This window comes from Amblyomma maculatum, chromosome 1 (genome assembly GCF_055883805.1).
Source record: "Amblyomma maculatum isolate TAMU_Amacu chromosome 1, ASM5588380v1, whole genome shotgun sequence".
NCBI classification, from domain to species: Eukaryota; Metazoa; Arthropoda; class Arachnida; order Ixodida; family Ixodidae; genus Amblyomma; species Amblyomma maculatum.
The window spans coordinates 480500234-480523112 of record NC_139344.1 but is presented as its reverse complement, the minus strand read 5'-3'; the positions used below and the strand labels follow the sequence as shown (position 1 = coordinate 480523112).

Sequence of the window (22879 nt, the reverse complement as noted above, 5' to 3'; positions counted from 1 at the left end):
GCCTGGGGCGGCCATCTTGAGGGGGGGCAAGAAGCGGCCTGCCAAGCGCTTGAAAGCACTGTTCGCCAGCGTTGGCTGTGTGTTCAAAGAGTTTGAAGGATATTTAAGTTCTCATGCAATGCTGTGGGCTATCAGGTGAGCCATACTGGATGTCTTCAAATCGATTAGAACCACCTGGATTTTTTAAACATATCGACGAGGTACTAGTACTAGGGCGCTTTTACCTCTACTCAGTGCAGAAGTCACATATCAATCTCAATGTCAAACTTTTGATTCAAGCCATAGCAATGCCAGTATTACATAATTGCGTAGCTTATGTTGATTATAATGGTGCTGGATTAATTGCAAGTCTTAAATAAGCATAGTGAATAGTTAAACTGCTATTAAACTTTGGACTTTATGTGACATCATTGAGTATGTCGTTTGATAGCTTATGTCGTGTGTAATTGCACTGGGCTAATTCTAGGTTCTAATTGCAAATAAGAATTGAAAATCGAGCTATGGCTACATGTCATATATAGTTGGATAGCTTATGCCGAGTATAATTACACTGGATTATCTGCGGGACATAAATATTTACCGATAATTATTTGTGAATAAAAATTGAAATTGATGTTATACTTTCTAGTTATGTATCGTAGCTAAGCTGATATCGATTACAGTTGCACTAAACTAATGTTATTACACTACACTGAGGTCTTAACTTTTGATGCTTAGTACTAATTGTGATTAAAATTGAACTTTTTGTTACAATGTCGTCTTATCGTCGACAAATAGAATGCGAAATCAAATGCTAAACAACGCAAAAAACACTGCTCGTCTAACTACATTTAGCAGAGTTAGGCGGTCAATTTCTGTCCATTTTAACAGCTCCAGTATGCAGCTTCCTTGATGACCTGTAGGCGAGCTTGTCTGCCAAGGCCCACTGCAGCTGGAAGTGAAGCTCCCTCTGTAGCTTAAAATATGCCTAGATCCGGCCTAGAGTAGAAAATATACTCTTTAATGCACTCACTTGAGATGTTGAAGCGAACAGTCATGTAAGTTGCCAAGATAGAAGAATTAAAACCATGAGAAATAACAATGCATGCAATAAACCTGAGTAACTATTGAATTCAATGTTTTTTTTAAAAAAAAAGAGTAGTCACAAAAAGAGACATGTAAACAATGACACTTATACAGGCAACTTAAGCTTAAAGGCAGCTACCAAGTTCGTAGCATTTGTCACCATCATCATCATCATCATGATTTGTCATCAGCTAACAGCAAAGGACCAAGGAGAAACATTGATTCTGGTGGGTTACATAGCATTGCCTACCACACGAAGATTAACGTCCAACCATTTATATTTTGGGAAACATATAGAATTTACTGGCTGAAAGATACTTGTGATTGAAATACTAGTAAGTTTATGCAACAGTTGCACATAGCAAAGTAAAGAAAAATGATTTAAAATAGCACATATTAAGAAATCTTGAAAACAACTCGCTTGTAAGTGGTCTATTGATAGACTTAACGAAAGCATTCGACTGCATTAGTCATGACCTCTTTATTTAATAGTTTGAAAGATATGACATCAGAGGACCTCCTCTTCAGCAGCTAACATCCTACCTTAAAAATCGACAACAGTTGCGTACGTAAACTCGTGCATATCATCCACACAACAGATAAAAGCAGGTGTTCCTCAGGGAGGTATTCTTAGTCCTTTTCTCTATAGCTTCTGCTTTAACGACATTTTTCTCATACAACAAGATGTAAAAGTCATAAAATGGGCAGATGATACCAGTGTTTTCTTGTCATCAGATTTTTATTAGCACAGCAAATAATTTCCTAACCCGATAATGCTTTGAAGGTAAAACACAAGCAGTTATCTTCATAACCAGAGGTACCCAATGACACACAATATATTTCAAAGAAGCTGTCAACTCTGTAAAGTTCGCAAGCACATTACAACGGGACACTCATATGTATCTTATACTTCAAAAACAAATCCGCATAACAGGTGTACTAAATCGAAACTGCTACATCTTATCAATGTCAGCTAAACTGACTATTTAGGATACGCTCTGCATCATGTGTAGTCCCATCTTGTTTGGGGCACAACATTAGCCTCCAGTCTGTCCAAAATATTATCGATGCTGAAGAAAATACAGTCGAACACGGATGTGTCGAACCCGGACAATTCGAATTTTGGCTAACGTATATTGCCGCGTAAATGTTCTTCCAAAGTTGAGGGATCGACTTATAATTGGAGTCGACGTATATGTGGAGTCTTAAAGTCGGCCTATATGCGGGGTCACTAATTTCGACCAAGTCGCGGATATCACGCCCCATGCGCTCGTAATTCCATAATAGTTATCAGACACGGTGCGAAAGTAGATCTGCTTAGAAAAACTTTAATTGAGATATGCACCAAAGGTTTGTTTTAATATGATAGCAACTTGTTATTGACAAACCGTGGGCGTTCCACGGAAAAAAGTTGGGGGGTCGACTTATAATTGGTAATATACGGTATATCGAACTCACGGAATATCCTCTTGAAAATCCCATGTAAAAGTATAGGAAAGCTGCGTCGTATATCGAACTCAATTTCACCGGTCATTTGATATATCGTACTCCGCACCACGCTTTGGACGGTACGCCTTCCCCAAAGACGATGGCATCACCCCCGGCCGTTTGATGCGTGATGTTTTCAAGCCACGCACGGAAGGAAGAGGGCACAGTTGGGCAACGGCTGGCCTAGGGCAGCGCCGCGCCCTTTCTCCAAAGGCAACCGCATCTGCGATGATTGCTGCTGCGTGCCAGTCCGTGACGTTTGCAAGCCATGTGCGTGAAGGAATGAGAGGGAGCCAATGAAACCGTGGTGTTCGGGAGAGTCGTTCATTCTTACATCTATGAATCAACGGAAGCACGTGGTCAGCTGCGATCATGACACTTACTTTTAGCATTGTTCGCTTCAAACAGCGTTCGCAGCTATCACACTTTTAATGATTTTCTGGCACTGGACTATGCCCGCCGCAAGCGCAGCATGGTAAATCGAACTAGGCCTGTGCAATCAAGCCATCATGGGCACTCTGCCAAGTTCGCTCCCTGTCACTGCAGGATCTATCAAAAGTATAGTCAAACGATAAACACGCTGTGACGTTATCGTTGCATAGCATCTTGGCATGCTCCCAATAAATAAGCTGTGGATGCGATGGTCGAAACAGAGGAATGCGCCTCCGAACGCATTTCTGAATCTGGCTACGCTTGCTGCACAGACCTTTAAAACAGTACATGGAATGAAATCCGGACCAGAAGCTGAGTTGGGCTTTAGATCAGAGAGCAGTTTCGTCACTCCTTCACAGGTTGCGAAGAACCGAGACATTGGGGGTAGATGATGGTTCGACGGTTCTTGGTTGGCCAAAGGTGTGAGAGTAGAAAAAAACGGATTGAAAGTAACAGTTGAACCTGTTAGCTTTCTTGACGCCATTACTGATGTAGCCTAATTCAGGTTGTTCAGAGAGTATGGGTGGAATAGAACTTTCTTCTTTTCGGCTGGACTTCATGAATTTCCATAGCTCCTTTGGGTTTTCTTTGATTTTATGGCCTAGCAAGGCGTAAAATTTCAGCTTCGCATCTTTTATTTTTATTTCCTGCCCAAGTGCATCTAATAACTCTATCAGGTCATCGGTTTTCAGTCTTAGGTATCTAGAATAAAGACGAGATCGTTTAGTAATTAACAGTTTAATTTTTTTGTTGAACCACGGCTTCAATCGTCTCTTGCTGTTAGACATAGTCTCAGACGGAATGTGGCGATCGATAAGTGACAGAAGTGTGTTTTTGAACAAATTCCAAAGATAATCAATGCTATAGGAAGCATTTTCATGGATAAATTTAGGAAAGTAAGCATCCAGATTCTGGGATACGAGCAGATAGTTTCCTTTCTCAAACAAATAAACTTTCCTCGAGAGAGAGGGGTTGTTGATATAGGCTGAGAGCATGAAATAGTTGCAAAGACTCCATCATGATCGCTGATACCAGGGACAGCAGAGGTAGATCGCACCAGATTGGGCTGGTTAGAAAAGAGCAAGTCAAGTGTGGAAACACTGTCACCATATTGTAGTGTTGGGAAATCTACATTCTGATAAAGGCCATTCGTATTCGTGAAGTTGCTGAATTCAGGGGAGAGGGCAGAGTTACATGATGTCGCAGGCACGTTGTCAATCCATCGGATTTGTAGCATGTTGAAGTCACCACCAAGTAGGAAGTCAGCATTATGGTTCTGTATTATGTTTGACAACATTATCAGCGGCGTAGGGCTAGAATGACTAGGGCTGCAATAAAAAGCACCGAACACGAAATCTTTGCCGTTGTGAAGCAATACCTTACACCCACCACACACTTTCGCATGCATTTTGAATAGAGTCTATGGGAGCACTTGCAAATGCCTCGTCAAGTATAAAGACCTCTTTCATGCGTATTGCGGCCCTCTCTGTACACTTCATAGGAAGGGGGAAAGGGGGAAATGGTTACTGACACTGTCATCTAGCCACGATTCTGTTCCCTACGATTACTTGAACTTTTGTAGTGTAGATTAAACTAGCAAAAGAACCTGCCTTGCTTTTTACACTACGGCAGTTAAGTGACAAAATGTACAATGTAATTTAGCATGAAAAGGATAATCGCAGTGAGTTGGCTAAATCGATTTGGTGCCGCTATATCTGACGGATGAAATGACAGAATCTGAAATGGCATCATAGATAAAGCAACGCCTGCCGATCAATGGTTTGTCAAAACAGAGTGTGTACAATAAATTCCTTTCTTTTGCGTATTCAAGCAGTTTTTTGCGGACAAAACGAATGGAGGACGAAAAATCCTCTCGAACTGCAAGATCGGTGTTCTTCAGCTTGTATCCCAGAGTAAGCAGCCTTTCCTTCTCCTTGAAATCGCCAAATTTTATAACGATAGGTCGGTTTTTGTTAGGCTGACAGCGGCCGATCCTATGAGCTCTTTCCACATAAGCTTTGTTGATGTCCACTTCCATATACTGGGAGCACATGCCAATTATAGCATCCTCAGATTGTGCCCATGTCTCAAATCGATTATCAGGCAATCTAAAAAAAGAGCAAGTTACATCTGCGTGACCTGTTTTTGGCATCAACTATTGCTGCCTTCAAGGATGCGATTGCTTCTGATGTCTTGGTTAACTTATTTCCGAATTGCAATGACTCGAACAGGGATGGGCATGCAGGAAGTGACTGACATTCTCCAAGGCATGTTAGCCTTTCTTGAAATTTGGCAAACACTGTTTCTACCTCATTCCGCCATTCCTGAAGTGAGGTCAAGCTAGAAAGCAGCTGCTGTCCCTTCTTCAATTTTTTATTTATTTTTATTTATTTGAGTATGTGGGGGGGGGTACAAATCGCCCCACTGGGCATTAGAGTACAGGGGTACGCAAAGGGAAAGGCAAAAGCACTGTGAACAGATGTGCAGTACATTCATACCAAAATTCGTCTGACAGCCTCAAACAATGGCAAGTATTCACTACAGTTAGTCTGTGTGCTACATTCACAGCTATATGTTGGGCCAAGATTGGCCTCAACGTCCCCAGAGAAAAGAAGGAGCTGATGCACAAAAACAACGCGATGAAAGAGCAGGCAGCGCTTCATATGAGTATTACACTAAAAATTTCTAATTTCAACAGAGCATGACACCGCAAGAAGACAACGATTAGAAGTATGTGAGCAAGAACGTTTGTCTAGCCAACCAACCTGGGCAGCAAAAAACAGTAATTCCATGTTCTGCGCGGTGTCGGCCCCAGATGAAACTGCTGGCGGCTGGTATTTTTGTTCGCCCACGGTTGATGTGCCGATGTTGACGATGCTGGGTTGCCAGATGAGTGCATTGGTAGGTTCCAAAGATAGCGAAAGGTTCCCGATGTAATACTGCGGTTTTGGTCTCGTTGAGTAGTAAAAGTAGTCCGTTTGAACTGCAGTGGTGAAATAGTGTCCAGTGGTTCCTTTGACGTGGCCAGCAGGATGGAACAGCCAGGCAGCGATGAGCACCTGGGCAGCAAAAAACGGTGACTCCATGTTCCACGTGGTGTCGGCCCCAGACGAAACTGCTGGTGGTTGGCATTGACTTTACTGTGGTGTGTGCCAACATTATCTCCATTCACCGTTATGTAAATAATCGAGAAAAATCTCTCAAAGCACTTGGAGTTTTTTTGGAAACACTGGGAACGCTCATGTTGATCATCTCTGCTCAAGAGCATGGAAGGTAGTAGGCATGCTGCAGGGCTAAAATCGCAATTTTCTACAAAATACTGTGTCTCTCTTGAATGCTTAGCAGTGGCTGTTTAAGTTTCTGTTGTTCTTAGCTTCTTTGCATCTGGTTGGCAAAGCAAGCTCTGTCATTTAAGGCTTACAATAGATGCTGGCTTGCCGCAGATTTTGTCTTTATTTTACTTGGCATAATGAATTATGCACAAGAAAGGATTACGGATTACTTAAGCACATTTGTGGGCACTTTTGTGCAAATGGTACTTGCAGAGCATTGACGAATGTCTTGCTCTACAGTTGTGGGAGGGCGGCTGTTGTTTTTCCCCACAAAGGATATGTTCTGCTGCAGGGACTTTAATCTCCGGTGCGTACTGACTAGTGTGCCATTCACTTGCAGCTTGCCGTAGGAAGGGGTGGTGCTGTTTCCAATCATTGCCAACAGTCTGCACTTACAGGCGCTGCTCACAATCTGATGTCATATTCTAACTATTGTGTCGCTACCACACCCAGTGAGCAACTGAAGAGCATGGTTTATAATAATAATAATAATAATAATAATAATAATAATAATAATAATAATAATAATAATAATAATAATAATAATATTTCACAGGCAGGGAAAGGCGCAGTATCTGTCACACTTGTTTTTGTGGACACCTGAACCGCACCATAAGGGAAAGAAGGAAGGTGGGAGTGAAAGTGGAAAGAGGCAACGCATTTTTATAGGCTGCACTTGCTACACCACTGTCCGATGTCATGGGTGACTTCTTAATCGCAATTTGCTAACATTTTTTCATGGTCGCTGTACGGCACTATCACCATGGTTATTGTGAACCGTTTAAAAAGCGGAAGCGACATATTCAAATCTAGTGCATAGCATTTGGTACAGATCTTTTTGTGACAGTGCTAGCCTTTGTGCGGGGCCCCCAGATGCCACTGATAGCTTTGTGTTGGCTACTGAGCAAGTCGCACAAGTGGAAACAAACGTTTGTTTCAAGTTATTGGCTTGGTGTGTCATTCTTCATGGGCCTTCTTTGGTATTCGCTGACTACTGCCTGGCCATCCGCATACTCATAACATTTCTACCTTTTTTTCTTTGCATCTTTCTATTTGGCTTGATCTGGAACGTTTTGATCCCTCGCTACAAAGGGCTCTCGGTCCATCCGCATCACCCCAAGCAGATAACCTCAGTAGACTCTCTTGCTTCGCACCATCCCCGTTTGTACGAGTGCATTTCTTCATTAATGCATCATTTCTTTGGTGCGTTCGTATTGTGGCTGTGGTCACTTACCCGAATACAGCAAATGGATAAGGCTCGAGCAGCGAGACCTTTGTGCCTCTCAATTTGATTGACAGTGCTCATACTGAGTAGCAGTGCCTCTATGTGTCATTTTTGTGTCCCCTGCGATACTGAGAAGGAGGCTCCTCAGTGGCTTAAGCTTTGTGTTTACAGAGTTGCTGTTTGTGCCAAAATTATTGCCCATTGCTACATTATTTGTGGAGAAACGTGGAGGCTAACCAAGAGGGTTCTACTTAAGTTGACGACAACGCAGAGGGCTATGGAATGAAAAATGGTATTGGTAACATAAGAGATAGGAAGCGTGCAGAGAAATAACTCGTCACTGATTTTCTAGTGGAAATCAAGAAGAAATGGGCATGGGCAGGGCATGTAGTGCAAAGAGAGGATAACTGATGGTCGCTTAGGGTAACAAACTCGGTTCCAAGTGAAGGAAAGCGTAGCAGGGGCGGCAGAAAGTTATGTGGGTGGATGAGGTTAAGAAGTTCTCAGGGGTCAAGTGGACGCAGCTAGCACGAAACCGGGTTAATTGGAGAAATATGGGAGATGCCTTCGCCCTGCAAGGGTATAGTCAGGCTGGTGATGACGATGATGAAGAAAAAATTAATGGGGAAAGTTGGGATGATGTGACTTGCACAATGTTCGGCCTTCACGCTGATGATATATTGCTTTGGAAAACTTTGAAAGAGCGCAAACACACACAACCACTAAAGACAAGAGACGAGACACAAGCGCCGACTGTCAACTGATTATTATTGGAGCAAGGTAAAACCTATATACACAGCAGCTTACATAAGATAAGAGGTTTCAGTAACGCACGTGCGAGCAAGAGACACTGGGAAAAAGCATCTTGCTTTTTTTGGTTTTTCAAGTTTTTCCCAGTGTCTCTTGCTCGCACGTGCGTTACTGAAACCTCTTATCTTATGTAAGCTGCTGTGTATATAGGTGTTACCTTGCTCCAATAATAATCAGTTGACAGTCGGCGCTTGTGTCTCGTCTCTTGTCTTTAGTGGTTGTGTGTGTTTGCGCTCTTTCAAAGTTTTCCAAATATGTACCAACTCGCCCAAAAAGAAGTGTTAATGATATATTGCTCTTCGAGAAGCTGGAGTCCTCTCTGTTCTGGTTGTCCCTGCCAGGGTTGAGCGTGTGCCTTCGGCCGGTGTCAGATCTCGAGGAGGGGCTCCCCATTGTGCGGATGCGGGGCTTTCCCGAGGTCATCATGCCAGGGGATGTGCGCAATGACCTTTACTTGACCCTGGAACGGGCTGACCTGGCTGGCCCCGCCAAGAACATCGAGGCCCGCCTGCTGCTGATTGCAGCTGATGGCCGCATTCTCCAGGTGGGCAGTGGTATCGAAAATTTGAGCTGCTGTTGAAACTGGCCACTTTTTGGACAGTTCTTGCACAGAAAGTAGCTGTTGGTCTTGGACGTTCAAACTAGACGAACAAAACATAGGAAGGGACAAGGGAGAGGCGCTTCTGCTTCAGATGTTTACAGCATTTGCTTGCATAATGAATCGTATTTATTGAGTTTATGCGGTCCTCTTTGTAGTATTTGCAGCACTTGCCAGAGCATGCATTGCTTCAGAAAGGACTCTTTTTAAGACCATCTTGAACGGACAGAAATGTTGCTCAACCAGAGGCTAAGGTTACTTCTTATCAGAAGTAACCCTGTAAGTTATGTGCATAGAAGCTGGGGGTGTCCTAAGACACATGAAAATGTTTGATAATACGGTCTCCCAATGAAAGAATAATTACAAATAGGTTATACATTGCACTACATATGAGGTGAACTATACTATATATAGTGTACCTAATATATATACTATAGCGTAGGGGATGTTACTTTATGTCCTTTTTTTTTTTTTAATGTTTACTTGATTAATCAAATAAACCCTCATTTCCCCTTAATTGATCTGCTTGTAGCTTACGGGGGTCTCGGTTCTGGCAGTCTTGAAGCCATAGGTAGCGTAAGAGGGTTCTAGCACAGCTTTCGCCCTCGCTCTTGATCACGTTCTACGTGACGCTGGCGGTAACAAAGGGCGTTCTACGTCCGCCGCTATGGTTGAGGGTGGCGCTGGTGAACACTCTCAAGGTTCGTATACAGACAACATAAATACCCAAGCAAGTAGCAGGGGGGACAGCGGCCGATGTAGCTCAGTTGAAAGAGCACCGGACGCGATATTCGGAGGTCGTGGGTTCGGTTCCCGCCATCGGCACGTTGTTTTTTCTGCTACTTTGTGTTTATTACCTTCCACTAAAGGAGATTACATTACTAATTTCTTTGATTAATCAAGTAAACATTAAAAAAAAAAAAAGGACATAAAGTAACATCTCCTACGCTTTCCTTGGCCTCGCCACTGTTGGCTTCTTTCCTTCATGTATTATAACGAGCACCCTCATTTCCCCTTAATTGATCTGCTTGTAGCTTACGGGGGTCTCGGTTCTGGCAGTCTTGAAGCCATAGGTAGCGTAAGAGGGTTCTAGCACAGCTTTCGCCCTCGCTCTTGATCACGTTCTACGTGACGCTGGCGGTAACAAAGGGCGTTCTACGTCCGCCGCTATGGTTGAGGGTGGCGCTGGTGAACACTCTCAAGGTTCGTATACAGACAACATAAATACCCAAGCAAGTAGCAGGGGGGACAGCGGCCGATGTAGCTCAGTTGGAAGAGCACCGGACGCGATATTCGGAGGTCGTGGGTTCGGTTCCCGCCATCGGCACGTTGTTTTTTCTGCTACTTTGTGTTTATTACCTTCCCCTAAAGGAGATTACATTACTAATTTCTTTGATTAATCAAGTAAACATTAAAAAAAAAAAAGGGACATAAAGTAACATCTCCTACGCTTTCCTTGGCCTCGCCACTGTTGGCTTCTTTCCTTCATGTATTATAACGAGCACCCTCATTTCCCCTTAATTGATCTGCTTGTAGCTTACGGGGGTCTCGGTTCTGGCAGTCTTGAAGCCATAGGTAGCGTAAGAGGGTTCTAGCACAGCTTTCGCCCTCGCTCTTGATCACGTTCTACGTGACGCTGGCGGTAACAAAGGGCGTTCTACGTCCGCCGCTATGGTTGAGGGTGGCGCTGGTGAACACTCTCATGGTTCGTATACAGACAACATAAATACCCAAGCAAGTAGCAGGGGGGACAGCGGCCGATGTAGCTCAGTTGGAAGAGCACCAGACGCGATATTCGGAGGTCGTGGGTTCGGTTCCCACCATCGGCACGTTGTTTTTTCTGCTACTTTGTGTTTATTACCTTCCCCTAAAGGAGATTACATTACTAATTTCTTTGATTAATCAAGTAAACATTAAAAAAAAAAAATAAGAAGGACATAAAGTAACATCCCCTACGCTTTCCTTGGCCTCGCCACTGTTGGCTTCTTTCCTTCATATATATATATATATATATAGATATATATATATATATATATATATATATATATATATATATATATATATATATATATATATATATATATATATATATATGTACTATATAGGTGTACTATATAGTATACCTATAGTGTATAGGTATAAATGGACAAATTGCTTCAGCTTGTGCCGAAAAGCCCACGCAAACGTGACACAATTTTTTTTTCCTCTGCATATTGCGGCTTCTAAGGGGTGTCCAAACATTCCAAAGGGGGATGTTGGTTGCTACTGCATTTGTACTGCACTTGTTGTGTGTCTATACAATCAGTGTGAATATTTGGAAATTACGAGATTTTTGTGTTTCTGAACTTGCGGCCAGCCATTGCAGATTCCAAATAGTGTTCACAGAAAGCAGCATTTCACAATGGACACAAAAATTGCTCTTCTTCCATACAATAGATGTATGGAAATGCTAGTTAGGCAAGAAAGTGGCACCGAGAGCCGGAGCAGCACCACCAGCAGGTGAGATGCGGTACACTGTGGCACGTCATAGCATGGGGCAGTCGATGAGTGACAGTGCCACTGTAACACGAGAGACATAGCACATGTGCAACACATAGTTTAATGTGCATTAGGAGTACTAGACGCGCATTGCAAGCCCATCTAAGTCTATGGCGTCGGACGCTTGTTAATTCTGACAGCTGACATCTGACAGTTAATTCTGATGCTTGTTAATTTACAACAGGGGGTGAGGGAGCAAGGGCTACTAAATATTCAGCAGTCACCGAAATAGTCCTCCTGCATCTGATTTTAGTGCAACAGTGGTGCACATCGTTTGTGCCATGCAGGCGTGATGGCAGTCTCCCATTTCTGAATTACAGCTCAGTGGCACAGTTTCCTTGGTCTCACACAACCCCTGGCCAGGATCATTTGTTTGCATTGGCCAGTTGTGCCGCCTCGTATGCTGCTTGGCACGTCACTGGTCTTTTATTTGAGGATGATGTAACGCTTTCTAATGGCTGCAGATATTTGCATCAATGGGCGCTGTAACTGTACACTGGCCATTTGCTGTTCACAGTCTGTGCTGGGAAGCATCATGAAAATGCAATGGAGCCATTTGTAAGCAGGCACCGACTTCTTTCTTGCACTGCGAAGCGTAAGAGGAAGAGTTTAATGAAGGTATACATGACCATATGCTCTCTCAAGCTGCTCCAAAATGCCGATATTGCTGCTGCAAAATGATTGCATTTTTGCTGCATAGCTGCCTCAAAATGTATATTTTCCTGCCGCAAAAGCTGCCCCAAAACCTAGTCTGGTCGTCCCTCCACTCCTGTGCTCGAAAGTGGCTTTGATCTAGCCTTCTTTTTTTGCATTGGTCTCCTCTTTCTCAATGCATTGCACAGCAGTTGCTATTTATTTGTCCTGATGTTTGCTTCCAGTGCTAACGTCTCTTATTTTGCTCCATCGGCAGCAAAGCTTTTGTCTGCTCCATGGGCAGGAACACCTTTCCGAGCACGTTTTTCCGCACACAGCAGGCATTGTACGTGTCGCTGCGTTGTGATAAGGTGTGCTGTGGAAGATATCTATAGTGGCTGCATAGCAAGTCTGCGTAAGGAAAGCAATATAATTTCCATAAAGGATGGTGTGTTAGGCAAAAAGACACGATCTTCCCAGTACTATTCACAGCTTACTTAGAAGAAGTATTCAGAGACTTGGAATGGGAGCAGTTAGGGATAAGGGTAGATGGAGAATACCTCAGTAAGCTGCGATTTGCTGATGACATTGCCTTGCTAAGTAACTCAGGAGATGAACTGTAAATAATGATTGGTGACCTAGACAGGAAAAGTAGAAAGGTAGGCTTGAAAATTAATATGCAGAAGACTAAGGTAATGTTCAACAGCCTCGGGAAGGAACAGCAGTTTATGTTAGGTAGCAAAGCACTGGAAGTAGTAGGTGAATATGTTTACTTAGGACAGGTAATAACCGCAGATCCGGACCATAAAAAGGAAAATAACAAGGAGAATAAGATTGGGATAGAGCGCATTTGGCAAGCACTCTCAGATTATGACTAGCAGCTTACCGGTATCGCCCAAGAGGAAAGTATACAATAGTTGCATCTTGCCTGTACTCACCTATGGGGCTGAAACGTGGAGGCTAACCAAGAGGGTTCTACTTAAGGTGAGGACAACACAGAGGGCTATGGAACGAAAAATGGTGTGGGTAACATTAAGAGATAGGAAGTGTGCAGAGTGGGTCAGAGAAATACCTCGAGTTAATGACATCTAGTGGAAATCAAGAATCAGAAATGGGCATGGGCAGGGCATGTAGTGCTAAGAGAGGATAGCCGATGGTCCTAAGAGGTAACAAACTGGATGCCATGGGAAGGAAAGCGTAGCAGGAGGTGGCAGAAAGTCAGGAGGGTAGATGAAGCTAAGAAGTTTGCAGGGCTCAAATAGATGCAGCTAACACAGAACCGAGTTAAGGGGAGGGGTATGAGAGATGCCTTTGCTCAGCTGTGGGCATAGTTTGGCTGATGATGGTGTTGCAATGATGCCATGTTCGTTGAAAATATAGTTCGAGAGAGCCTCAAGTCAGTGAGCAGGTGTACTTTGTGCGTGCATGTATTTTTATTCTGTGGGAGGCAGCAAGGCGCATTATGCATGCTGAAATGTGACCATATTGAGCGTTGAAATGCTTTGCATTTGTTGGAAAAGTTTGTCGTAGCCAAAGGACATGCATTCCCTGAAAACAATTAGAGAAATAGCTCCATCGCTCCATATCTCCTTCGGGTGGGACCATTTGATCTTGAAGCCAGGAACCTTCAGTTTGGTGTAAAGTAGGCTGCTTAACATTGCATTGGCAAATTGCCCAAAACTGTGACCTTTGACATGAAAGCTTAACAACACGCATAACCAAGCCAAACAGAGCTCTTGCTCTGTATCTAGGTTTAGAAAAGTTAAACTTGCTCAGTTTTTCTTTCTCTGGTGTGTTTCTTTTAGTTGCTTTTATTGCTGAACTTTATTACCTTCGATTGTGCCCAGTGTTCAGTAACAGTGATGTTTGCTTCTTGCGTCACACTAGGTTCTTATGGGGTTCTCTCCTGCAGGACTGCCTGAGCGGGGGTGTGGGCCAGGGGGAGCCCTCGTGCGAGTGGCGCTCCATGGTGCTGTGCCGCACGTGTGCCCCCCGCTGGGGGGAGGCTGTGCATGTGCGCCTCCCCCTGGAGCCCCTGGAGGAAGGGGCGCATGTGCGCTGCGAGCTGCGCCACTGCTCGGCACGCAGCGGGCGTGAGCCGCGACTCCTGGCATGCGCCCTGCTGCCCCTGCTACTGTCGCGGGGCACCGTACTGCCCAACGGACCACACGAGCTGCCCCTGCTCAGGGCTGACCAGGGGGCCCAGGCACGCCACGAGTCTCTGCACCTCGCCACACTGCTGGTCTCCACCAAGCTCACCCAGAACAGCTGAGTCTGCCTCCCACAATGAGTTTCTCTTCTTTCTGCTTTCTATTGCAGGCCACTCTTCCCGAGGGCTCTGCTCTTCTTCTTGCAAGGCGGCCTTTACTTTCCCGGGCATCGTTTGCCGCTCACCTTTTGCCTTCCTGGGGAGTCCTGCTGCTTTTGAGGTCTTTCCTTTCTCCTTCTCTGACCTCTTGCCCTCTTTCCCTTTTTTTTTTAGCTGTTTTTCCTCCCTGTTGATGCAAGGCCGCTATGCCTTTTATCTTTAGGTGCGGGTGCATAAATATTCCCAAGTTTAAAGGGGGACGCGGGCATCAAATGCAAAAAGTTCCCAAAAAATCAATTTTTAGAAAAGACCAGATTTAGAATCTACAATACTCCATGTGAAAAAAATCCCACTGACAATAGCCTCAAAGCGAATCTAAAAATTGTTGTTCTGACTGCTGATGGCAAAAAAGCTGACTGAAATACCTGCAGAGATGGTTGAATTCCGAGCATGACAACTCCGCGCCTGCACCACTGATCGCAAAATGCGTGGTACCACTGGAAAGCTGTTTTCACCGTGCTCCTGCCATCGAAACCATAAGTCTCCGATAAAAAATAAATGCACAAATGTTGAAAAAACCTCAGTCGAGCCACTGTTAGGCGCTGATTGGTCGCGCCAGTCACGTGGTGCTCAGTGTGGCCTGTGAGTGGCTGCTGGAAAGTGCTCCATTTCTCTTGTCTGCTGCCACCTTTTTCGCGCGCACTTCTGTCACCGTTCGGCATTTTTCATCAATCCCTCTGTTGGTGAGGCTTTGTCTGTGTGCTAGCAATGGACTGTCGCACAGTGCAGCAGCATAGTACGAAGTATGCATACGGGAAGTGCAAGCGCAAGCAGCGCTTGGCGGCAAAGGGAGTGGACGAACTGAAGACCGGGTCGCCATCAATGCTGAAAAGTATCAGCGCATGTAGTCATCCAAAAGACAAAGGGATGGAAGCAGCGCAGAAAGTGACAAGGATTATTCTGACGCGGTACCGCTCCAGTGATTGATCGGAAGTCTCCTAGACTGACGCAGGTGCATGCAAGTGCATGCGGTGAAGTTCACTGAGATGTGTCGCACAAGGCCAACTGGCACTTGGAATCAGTGTTAGGAAGTGAGCCCGAAAATCCGGCACCGTCAACCAGCCGCGGCCTCGTAGTGCCATTCTGACGTGGCGAAAGTTCCGTTCTCATGGCGGCGGGTGATGCGCTGCCAGATTTTTACCATGATGCTCAACGTTATTGAAGCCACATTTGCGTCATTCAGGTGCATCTTGAAGTACATTCTGCGCCCTTGCAATCAGCGCAGATGTAAGCTGGCAACATCCGCGATACACTTTGCACGATGTTGGCGACGGAACGCAACTTCAGGTTCGTGCAACAGACGGAAGAGGAAGCGGCTCCAGAAGATGATCGCTTTATACTGTAGGCTAATACACTGAATTCGCTAGTAGGCCATGTACTTTGCCCAACTTGTCATGTAGAGCGTTTATCACTGCAGCATGAGACCCAGTTAGGCTTAGCAGGGAAATTGCTGCTCTCCTGTGCCCCATTAGTTCACAGTGGTCATCAAGAAGAAAGAGCTTATAAGGAAGGGCGTTTGAGGTCAGTCTACGATCCATACAAGCATTGTGGGCTGCACAAGAAAACTTACCAGGGTCGTCTGAAAAAAGCACCCAATCTCGGAGCAAAGGAAGCTGCACAAAACATTTTCGCGGATGCTGTGCGTGCAGCGAAAGACGTGTACGGCAAGATGCAGGTAGTTTATGATGGCTGACATATTGGCGTAGGCTGTGTTTTATACACTGGGCTTGTGCTGTCAGCGACCAGCACAAAGTGGTGTCAGATCCAGTGCAGGTGGGACCTGCCCTTCGCTGCAAAGGTATATATCCTTGACTAAGGAGGACTGCATTAATCATATGCAGAAGAGAATGGGCGCTGCACTGCATGCACTGGTAACAAAGGCAAAGAAGGGACAACTGTTAGAGATGGGCTCAACCTAATGAAAGTGCTGACTGCTATGGTCTTGCAGTGTGCAGTGCCACGATGGAAACGTTTTATCACATCGGATGACAAGCCCTAGCATGAGCTGTGCCTGGAGTCACACATGCAGGCTATCAAGACGAGGAGCAGAGGCATTGTTGCGTGTCGAACCCTGAACTGCCGGAGCGATGCAATAAGACCCAGAATGCAGCAGAAAGCCTGCATTCAATGACACCATTGTTCGCAGTGCAGACGACAGTGCATGAAGCAGTTGCACGCTACAACTTTGGCAACCTGCACGCCTACACAGATGTATGCCAGTCAGTGGGCCCTTCAAAGAGTTGAGGAGAAGGAGCAGCAAAGAAACAGAAAAGCGTGCCGAAGACTGCTTCAATCAAGGACACAAAATATTACAGCTCTGGGGCGTTTTGATGGACAATAAACGAGTATATCTCTTCTCAAAGGTGCTCTTTTACCCGACTTTCCTGCTTGCAGAAAGCATAGCATGACAATGGCTTGATGGTTTTGTGTTTGTTGCATGCTATTCCTTGATAAATGACTTATGCAGGGACATTCTACTCTTTATTTTTTTTACGATGAAAATGAGTGCAATATGCAAGCATGCATGTAATGTTCTATGTAAACAAAAATCCAGGCTGCTAATAAGGTTTGGAGAATGTCACTGCATCAACTATTCTTATGACTTAAAAGCAGTTGCAGGTTCCTACCTTGTTTTTTGTCACGCCATACTTGCGTATACAAAATAAAAAAATGATGCATATAAAAATTTGAGATAACTACTTGAGCTATGTTGCCGAAACTTTGTATTTATTATTCAATGCACTTACAAATAACTGTGTCAAATTTATTTCACCTTCAATCTGCACCTTCCCCCTTATTAGTTTGCAAATGATGTGTGCTATTTGATTCACACTAGTTTCACTGTTTAGAGTGTTTGGATTCCAAAATATGGAGAAGCGAATTTTTGTTCTCATTGTGGCAAAATATTGCAACATTGTGAAAGGGTAGTTTCTTGCACCTGTGACATCAGTTAGCTGGATGCAATGCAGTCCACTTGTAACGATACTATATTGAATGATATATTATTTGAACAATGAGTTTTAGTAAAATCACCAAAATGTGCATTGCTCCCATGTAAAAATTAACCACTTGTAGTAATAAAGCATCTTCTGCATATCAATTACAGCAATCGAATTGGTACCTTGTGAGCAATGTTTTGTAGCCAGACCAGCTTTAAAATTTTAAAATCTGCCAGCACTGCAGCATTGAAAGCTAACAAAATTTTTGCGGATGCTTATGACGTCCACATTATTCTATAAAGCACTTCATCAGGTTTGTTACAACTGTGGGTAAATTGACCCTCATAAAATAATTCAGCACTACTTACAAACCATTTTATGACCCTCGGAGAAACCAGTTTGTTGGGCTGTTAAGGGGAGGGGGGGTGTTGCCAACTCTTTCGTTTGCTACGGAAGCAGCCCAGCGTCCAATATGGCAGCACCTTTCACCCTTCCGTAAAGTCGTCTATATACTGTGCCTGAATCTGTTTGCATGTTTATGAGGGCTGCGCTTCTGGCATTGCGGGCCCCAAGCAGGTTCTTGCCACCTGTTGGAGTACGGGCAAATTATGATGAGTGGCATGGCGCCTAACTTGTTCTAAGATGCGTGCTCTTGAGTGCATGGACAAGCCTAGAGGGACGTCCGCATGTGTGCAGGAGACCTGTTGGCGCTGCTTCGGTGGAAGGAACAGCCGGACGATGTGCCCCAGGCTCTGCTGGGCCTCACCAAGCTGGATGGCGAGGAGATTGTCAAAGTGGGTGGCCTTTTCATTTGCTTTGGCTGCCTGTCAGCATTCTAAGATGATGGTCGCATCAGCTTGCATTATACGCAATCATACCAGTATTTTTTTTTCTTTAAATGAGCACACCATTTATTTTGTTCAAGGACAAGTGATATGTATTCCTTCACTCCAAGGCCAACCTTGTGAACTCATAGCAGATATACTTTGGCCTGGCTTCCTCACAGTAACCTCGCTCTGCACTGAAGGTACTGGCATCGTCTTTTTGTAGAAGAACGAGCTTAGCAAATTCATTGTAATCCTTGGCTTTCAAAGCTGAGTACCTGCAATTGTGTTTTGAATTATGCTGAAATTACATTCTATGTTTCATGAGAGAAATGACAACTGCTTACAGGGGCTGTATCCTGTTGCACAGGAAGAGAAGGCGGGTTTTGGATTGCTTGCTTCCACTTTATACCGAGAAGTTGTTGCGAAGTAGGACAGGGTTTGATAGGCCCAGTCGACTGGTCCCTAGGATACACAGTGGAAAATGAATCGGGCAGGACACACCTTGTGGGGTTTTAATAGGGGGATAAATGCATTTTTCCCTCTTAGTCTCGGCTAGCAGTCCAAACCATCCACCCCACCCAGTGATCGCGACCGAGTGCACGCCGACCACTGCAGCCCGTGCTCTTGGGAACAGAGGAACAACACGCACTCACAACAAACAGGCATTTATTGCTCCAATAACAGCAACGCCAGCTAGCAATAAAACACGCTAATGAATCTAAATCGTCTAAATCACCAGAAAGGCTACAGGCAAATGTTTGCTCATGCTAGGGCAGGGGATAAATTCCGAGGCCAGACAGGGCGAGCAGGCAGAAAAAGTCACACAAGGCTTCGCCTCGCTGGCGACCGCGGAGTGCCGTGAGGATGCATCTGCTCGCATCGAGTCCCCAAGCCAAAGAGAGCCGACTTTTCCCCGTGCACAGGGACGAGGCCTTCCTTGGTGCCTGTGCTGCTGTGACGCTGGCACCATCTCTTATTAACTATTCATGCTGGCACCGCCTTGCGATAGCTAGGATAACTACCACGGGGAAAAGCCGACTTTAAAGATAACGAGGGGAGATCGTTCCCCACAACCTTTGTCATGATGAAACACTCAGCTGAATATATGACAATGCACAAAAGAGGCGCGCGCGCGCACACACACACACACACACGCACGCACGCACGCATACACACACAGACAGACAGACAACTCGACTAGCTCAGTGTTCTACTGTATTATTGACATCTTTGTGTTGTTTTCCTGACAGTAAAACTTGTTCCTCAGATAATTTGCCCAAGTCTTGCAGTTTTGCCCTAGTCAGATTTGTAGAAAGTGGGGGTGTGTTGTGGTGGTAACTAGTGCCACCGAGGTGTTGTGTCGGAACCCGCGGCACGGAGTGGACATTCAGGTGGCGTGCAGAAGGCAGACTGGACGGAGCGTTGACTGGACTGAACGCGGTGTCTCATGCGGTGTTTAGTGATCTGTGTTCTGTGTGCTTGGGTTAGGGTATAGTGAACTAGAATGAGTATTCTAGTTCACTATAGATTAGGGCTAGGGATGGTTGGACAACCGCCATGTTGACCGCATGTAGTTGAGGTTAATAAAAGTGTATTAACACCTGTAACAGGGTGTTTGGCCACTTCAAAATGTGTGGAAATGCTTGCTTTTTCAAGAATTGGAAATAGCATCCGTTTCTCGAATTGCATATGAACCGAGTAACAAACATATTCTTTGGGTGTTTAAAATTTTGGATGTTCATACAGGCCTACGTTTCCTACATTATTAAGTACTGCTGATTGTACATACCACACTATGCCGAAAGCTTTGTGCTGCTGTGATGTTCTCGTACCAATAACGCAAAAGTACAAAGAGAGCCAGGCACGACAGGTCGGTGCAGAATCTTCCAAAGAGAGGCAGTCTTTTCACCACATCTGTTCTTTTATTTTGTTTCCAGTCCCCCAAAATTTGCAAACTCATTCCAAGTTGCTAGATTGCTGACAAGATTTTGAATGCTTGCCACGGCTTGTTTGGTATAGTCACTCTGCATGTAGAGGATGGAGGGAGAGTTTTCAACATTGGTGTCCACAACAATTCATTAAGGGGGGACACGGGTCTTTCGGACCAAAAAATCGTGAAAAAATCACTCTTCAGAAAATGTGATTTGCGAAATCAGTAGCTCTTTATCTACCTATCTGCTAAGTTTTTCGTCTCTAGGATCGGTATTTTAGTCACAATGCCAAATTATATAATCGAAGGAGGGTTGAAATCTGGGTTAGTTGGTACATTGTCTTAGAGAATAATAACCAGCCAAGGGACAAGGACAAAGAACGACGATGTACACACGGTAGCTGGACCGTGTGTACATCGGTAGCTGAATCGATGTTGCCCGAATTTGGGTCGAAAACGGCCCCCAAAACAACCATTTTCCACGAGGTGTAGCTCCCATTTCGTGCACGGCACCATAGCCATCTTGATCTCATTCGAAAGAGCCGCCTTTCGTCTTTAAATTGCCGCCTCTGCTGTTTACATTCGCCCATTGGTCGCATAAAAATAGCAAAAGAAGAAAATGTGGCATTTGCAATCCCATTGGCTTTCGGGGTGCACGTGATAATAAGGTGTCACCGCATTGGTGGAGCTGGCTGACTGCGCCTGCTTGGAGCGCCTGAGCCGCGGGGAGACGGCGGATAAGCGATGTCGGCCGCGCTTGGTTCCAAACCGCCAGGTGCATTCACGACAAGAATTTGTGAAAAAAGTGAAAAAAATAGTTCAATCTTCTCAAGTGATACCTTGCCCCGGTTGTGCGCACTCAGGCCCACGAAAGTCGTGCGCCGAACGATTGTTGTACAAGCCTGAAGTAGGCCTAGCGTGAAGTAGGCCTGAAGTAGGCCTAAGTAAGCCCAGCGGTCGCACCCGCCGCGACAGGGATATAGACCTTATGCAAAATTGCTGGCATCTATCGGCTGCTGCGCGTTTCCGCCATGTTCAAGGGTAGCTGCATTGAGAAGCGGCAAGCGGCATAGGGGGTTGCACAGCCGGCTGCGTTAATGCTCGTTGTTGCCGATAATATTGACATACTTTTGTGCCCCTTGTACGCAAAATTAAAATGAGGGTGTAGAAGAAAAGAAGCAGCAAGTTACATTTCTTGAGCTTTTTTTTTTTTTTTTTTTTTTTTTTCTTGAGGCTTGTGTTAATTTGTTCTCGCGTGGTTGTCGCGCTAGGCGCACTTTCAATCAACGGCGTGCCTGAATTGTGAAATATCTTATTCAGCATGCATTGGAAGATTGCAAATCCGTACCTGGTGCTAAGGCAGATGAAATATATCGCCCACGGTGTGTTAAATTTGCCTGTAGACGGACGCAGAAAAGATGTGCAACCGTGTTGTTCCTGATTTCCTTGTTGCGCCAATTCATCTCAGCTTTTAAGGTTTCATGCATGCAAGCTGTCAACAGATTTCGCCCGTATGTATACGTCCAGGTATCCAGATAGAACAGTTTTCGGCACTTCAAAGGCGCCAGACTGCTCTCTTAAATTCCAGCACAATATTCTAACGTCTTTACGCATTCAATTCATCAATTAATTGAATACAGTCGACTAAGTCTAGGCTTCAGTTGCTGAGATGCGTCTTCACAACACGACTTGCCAAAGAAATGACCCGGAGTATATACAGTCGAACCCGGATATATCGAACTCGAAAGGGATCGCGAAATTGTTCGATATATTGATAATTCGATATACAGAAATCTGCTTGTGACGGTACTTACGATGCGAAAAAACGATACCGTATTTGTCGCGTAGTGAACCCACCCTCCCTTGCATAACCCACCCCCTTGCATAATGAACCCACCCTCCACTTTTGCACCCGAGAATTTAAAAAAAAGAAAAAAGACGTTAAGGTCAGCTCGCTCACATGCAAGAGATCGAGCGGCAGCGACACAGAAAAAAATTTCCAACTTGTTGAAACTGCGTCCCTCTCGCCGCTTAGGCTATCGCGGCAGCTCAAAACAAGATTTTTGTGTCGCCGCGGCAGAAATTGCGAGCGTTTTCGCTTGCAATGTCGATGGCATGCGCCACTCCGTTTCGGTTGTCTCATCCACAGCTCATTTCTTGGCAGCGTACCAAGATGCTCAGCGATAACGTCAAGGCGTGGTTAACTTTTGATAGCTCCTGCGGTGGTGGGGAGCGAACTTGGCAGAGTACCCGTCATGGCTTGATTGCACAAGCATGGTTCGATTTATCACGCCGCGCTTAGGGTGGGCGTCATGATCGCAGCTTTACCGCGTGCTTTCGTTAATTCAAAAACATGCAAAGATAGACGACTCCCCCCCCCCCAAAAAAAAAACCCTGCCGCTTCTTATCGTCTGGCACCGACATGTCTTACGCTATGCCGCGCGTACAGCACAACAATAAGAATGGATGACTCACACACACACACACAAAAAAAAAAAGAGAGATCTGCGTCGTAGCCACGTCCGACGTTCTGTCTGAAAACGGGCCGAGCTGGCTTGGCGCATGCGTAGCGCGTGCTGAAGGAGAGAGAGAGCTCGACAAAAGAATGGGCACACCCACGCACATGGCTTGCAAACGTGATGTGCTGGCGCGCGGGAAACGATAACTGCAGATGCGCGTGCCTTTGGGGAACGG

General features: G+C 45.1%; 1 protein-coding gene across 6 annotated transcripts in view; it reads left to right on the top strand.

Annotated features, from left to right (window-relative positions):
• spg (dedicator of cytokinesis spg) overlaps nucleotides 1-22879 on the top strand; it is a 430105-nt gene that overhangs the window by 125313 nt on the left and 281913 nt on the right. For all 6 annotated transcript variants that reach the window (XM_084607325.1, XM_084607299.1, XM_084607317.1 and 3 more), the window contains 3 exons: nucleotides 8694-8896; nucleotides 14034-14388; nucleotides 18125-18222. In XM_084607325.1, coding sequence (XP_084463451.1) covers nucleotides 8694-8896; nucleotides 14034-14388; nucleotides 18125-18222 — 656 coding nt within the window. The remainder of the gene's footprint in view (nucleotides 1-8693; nucleotides 8897-14033; nucleotides 14389-18124; nucleotides 18223-22879) is intronic.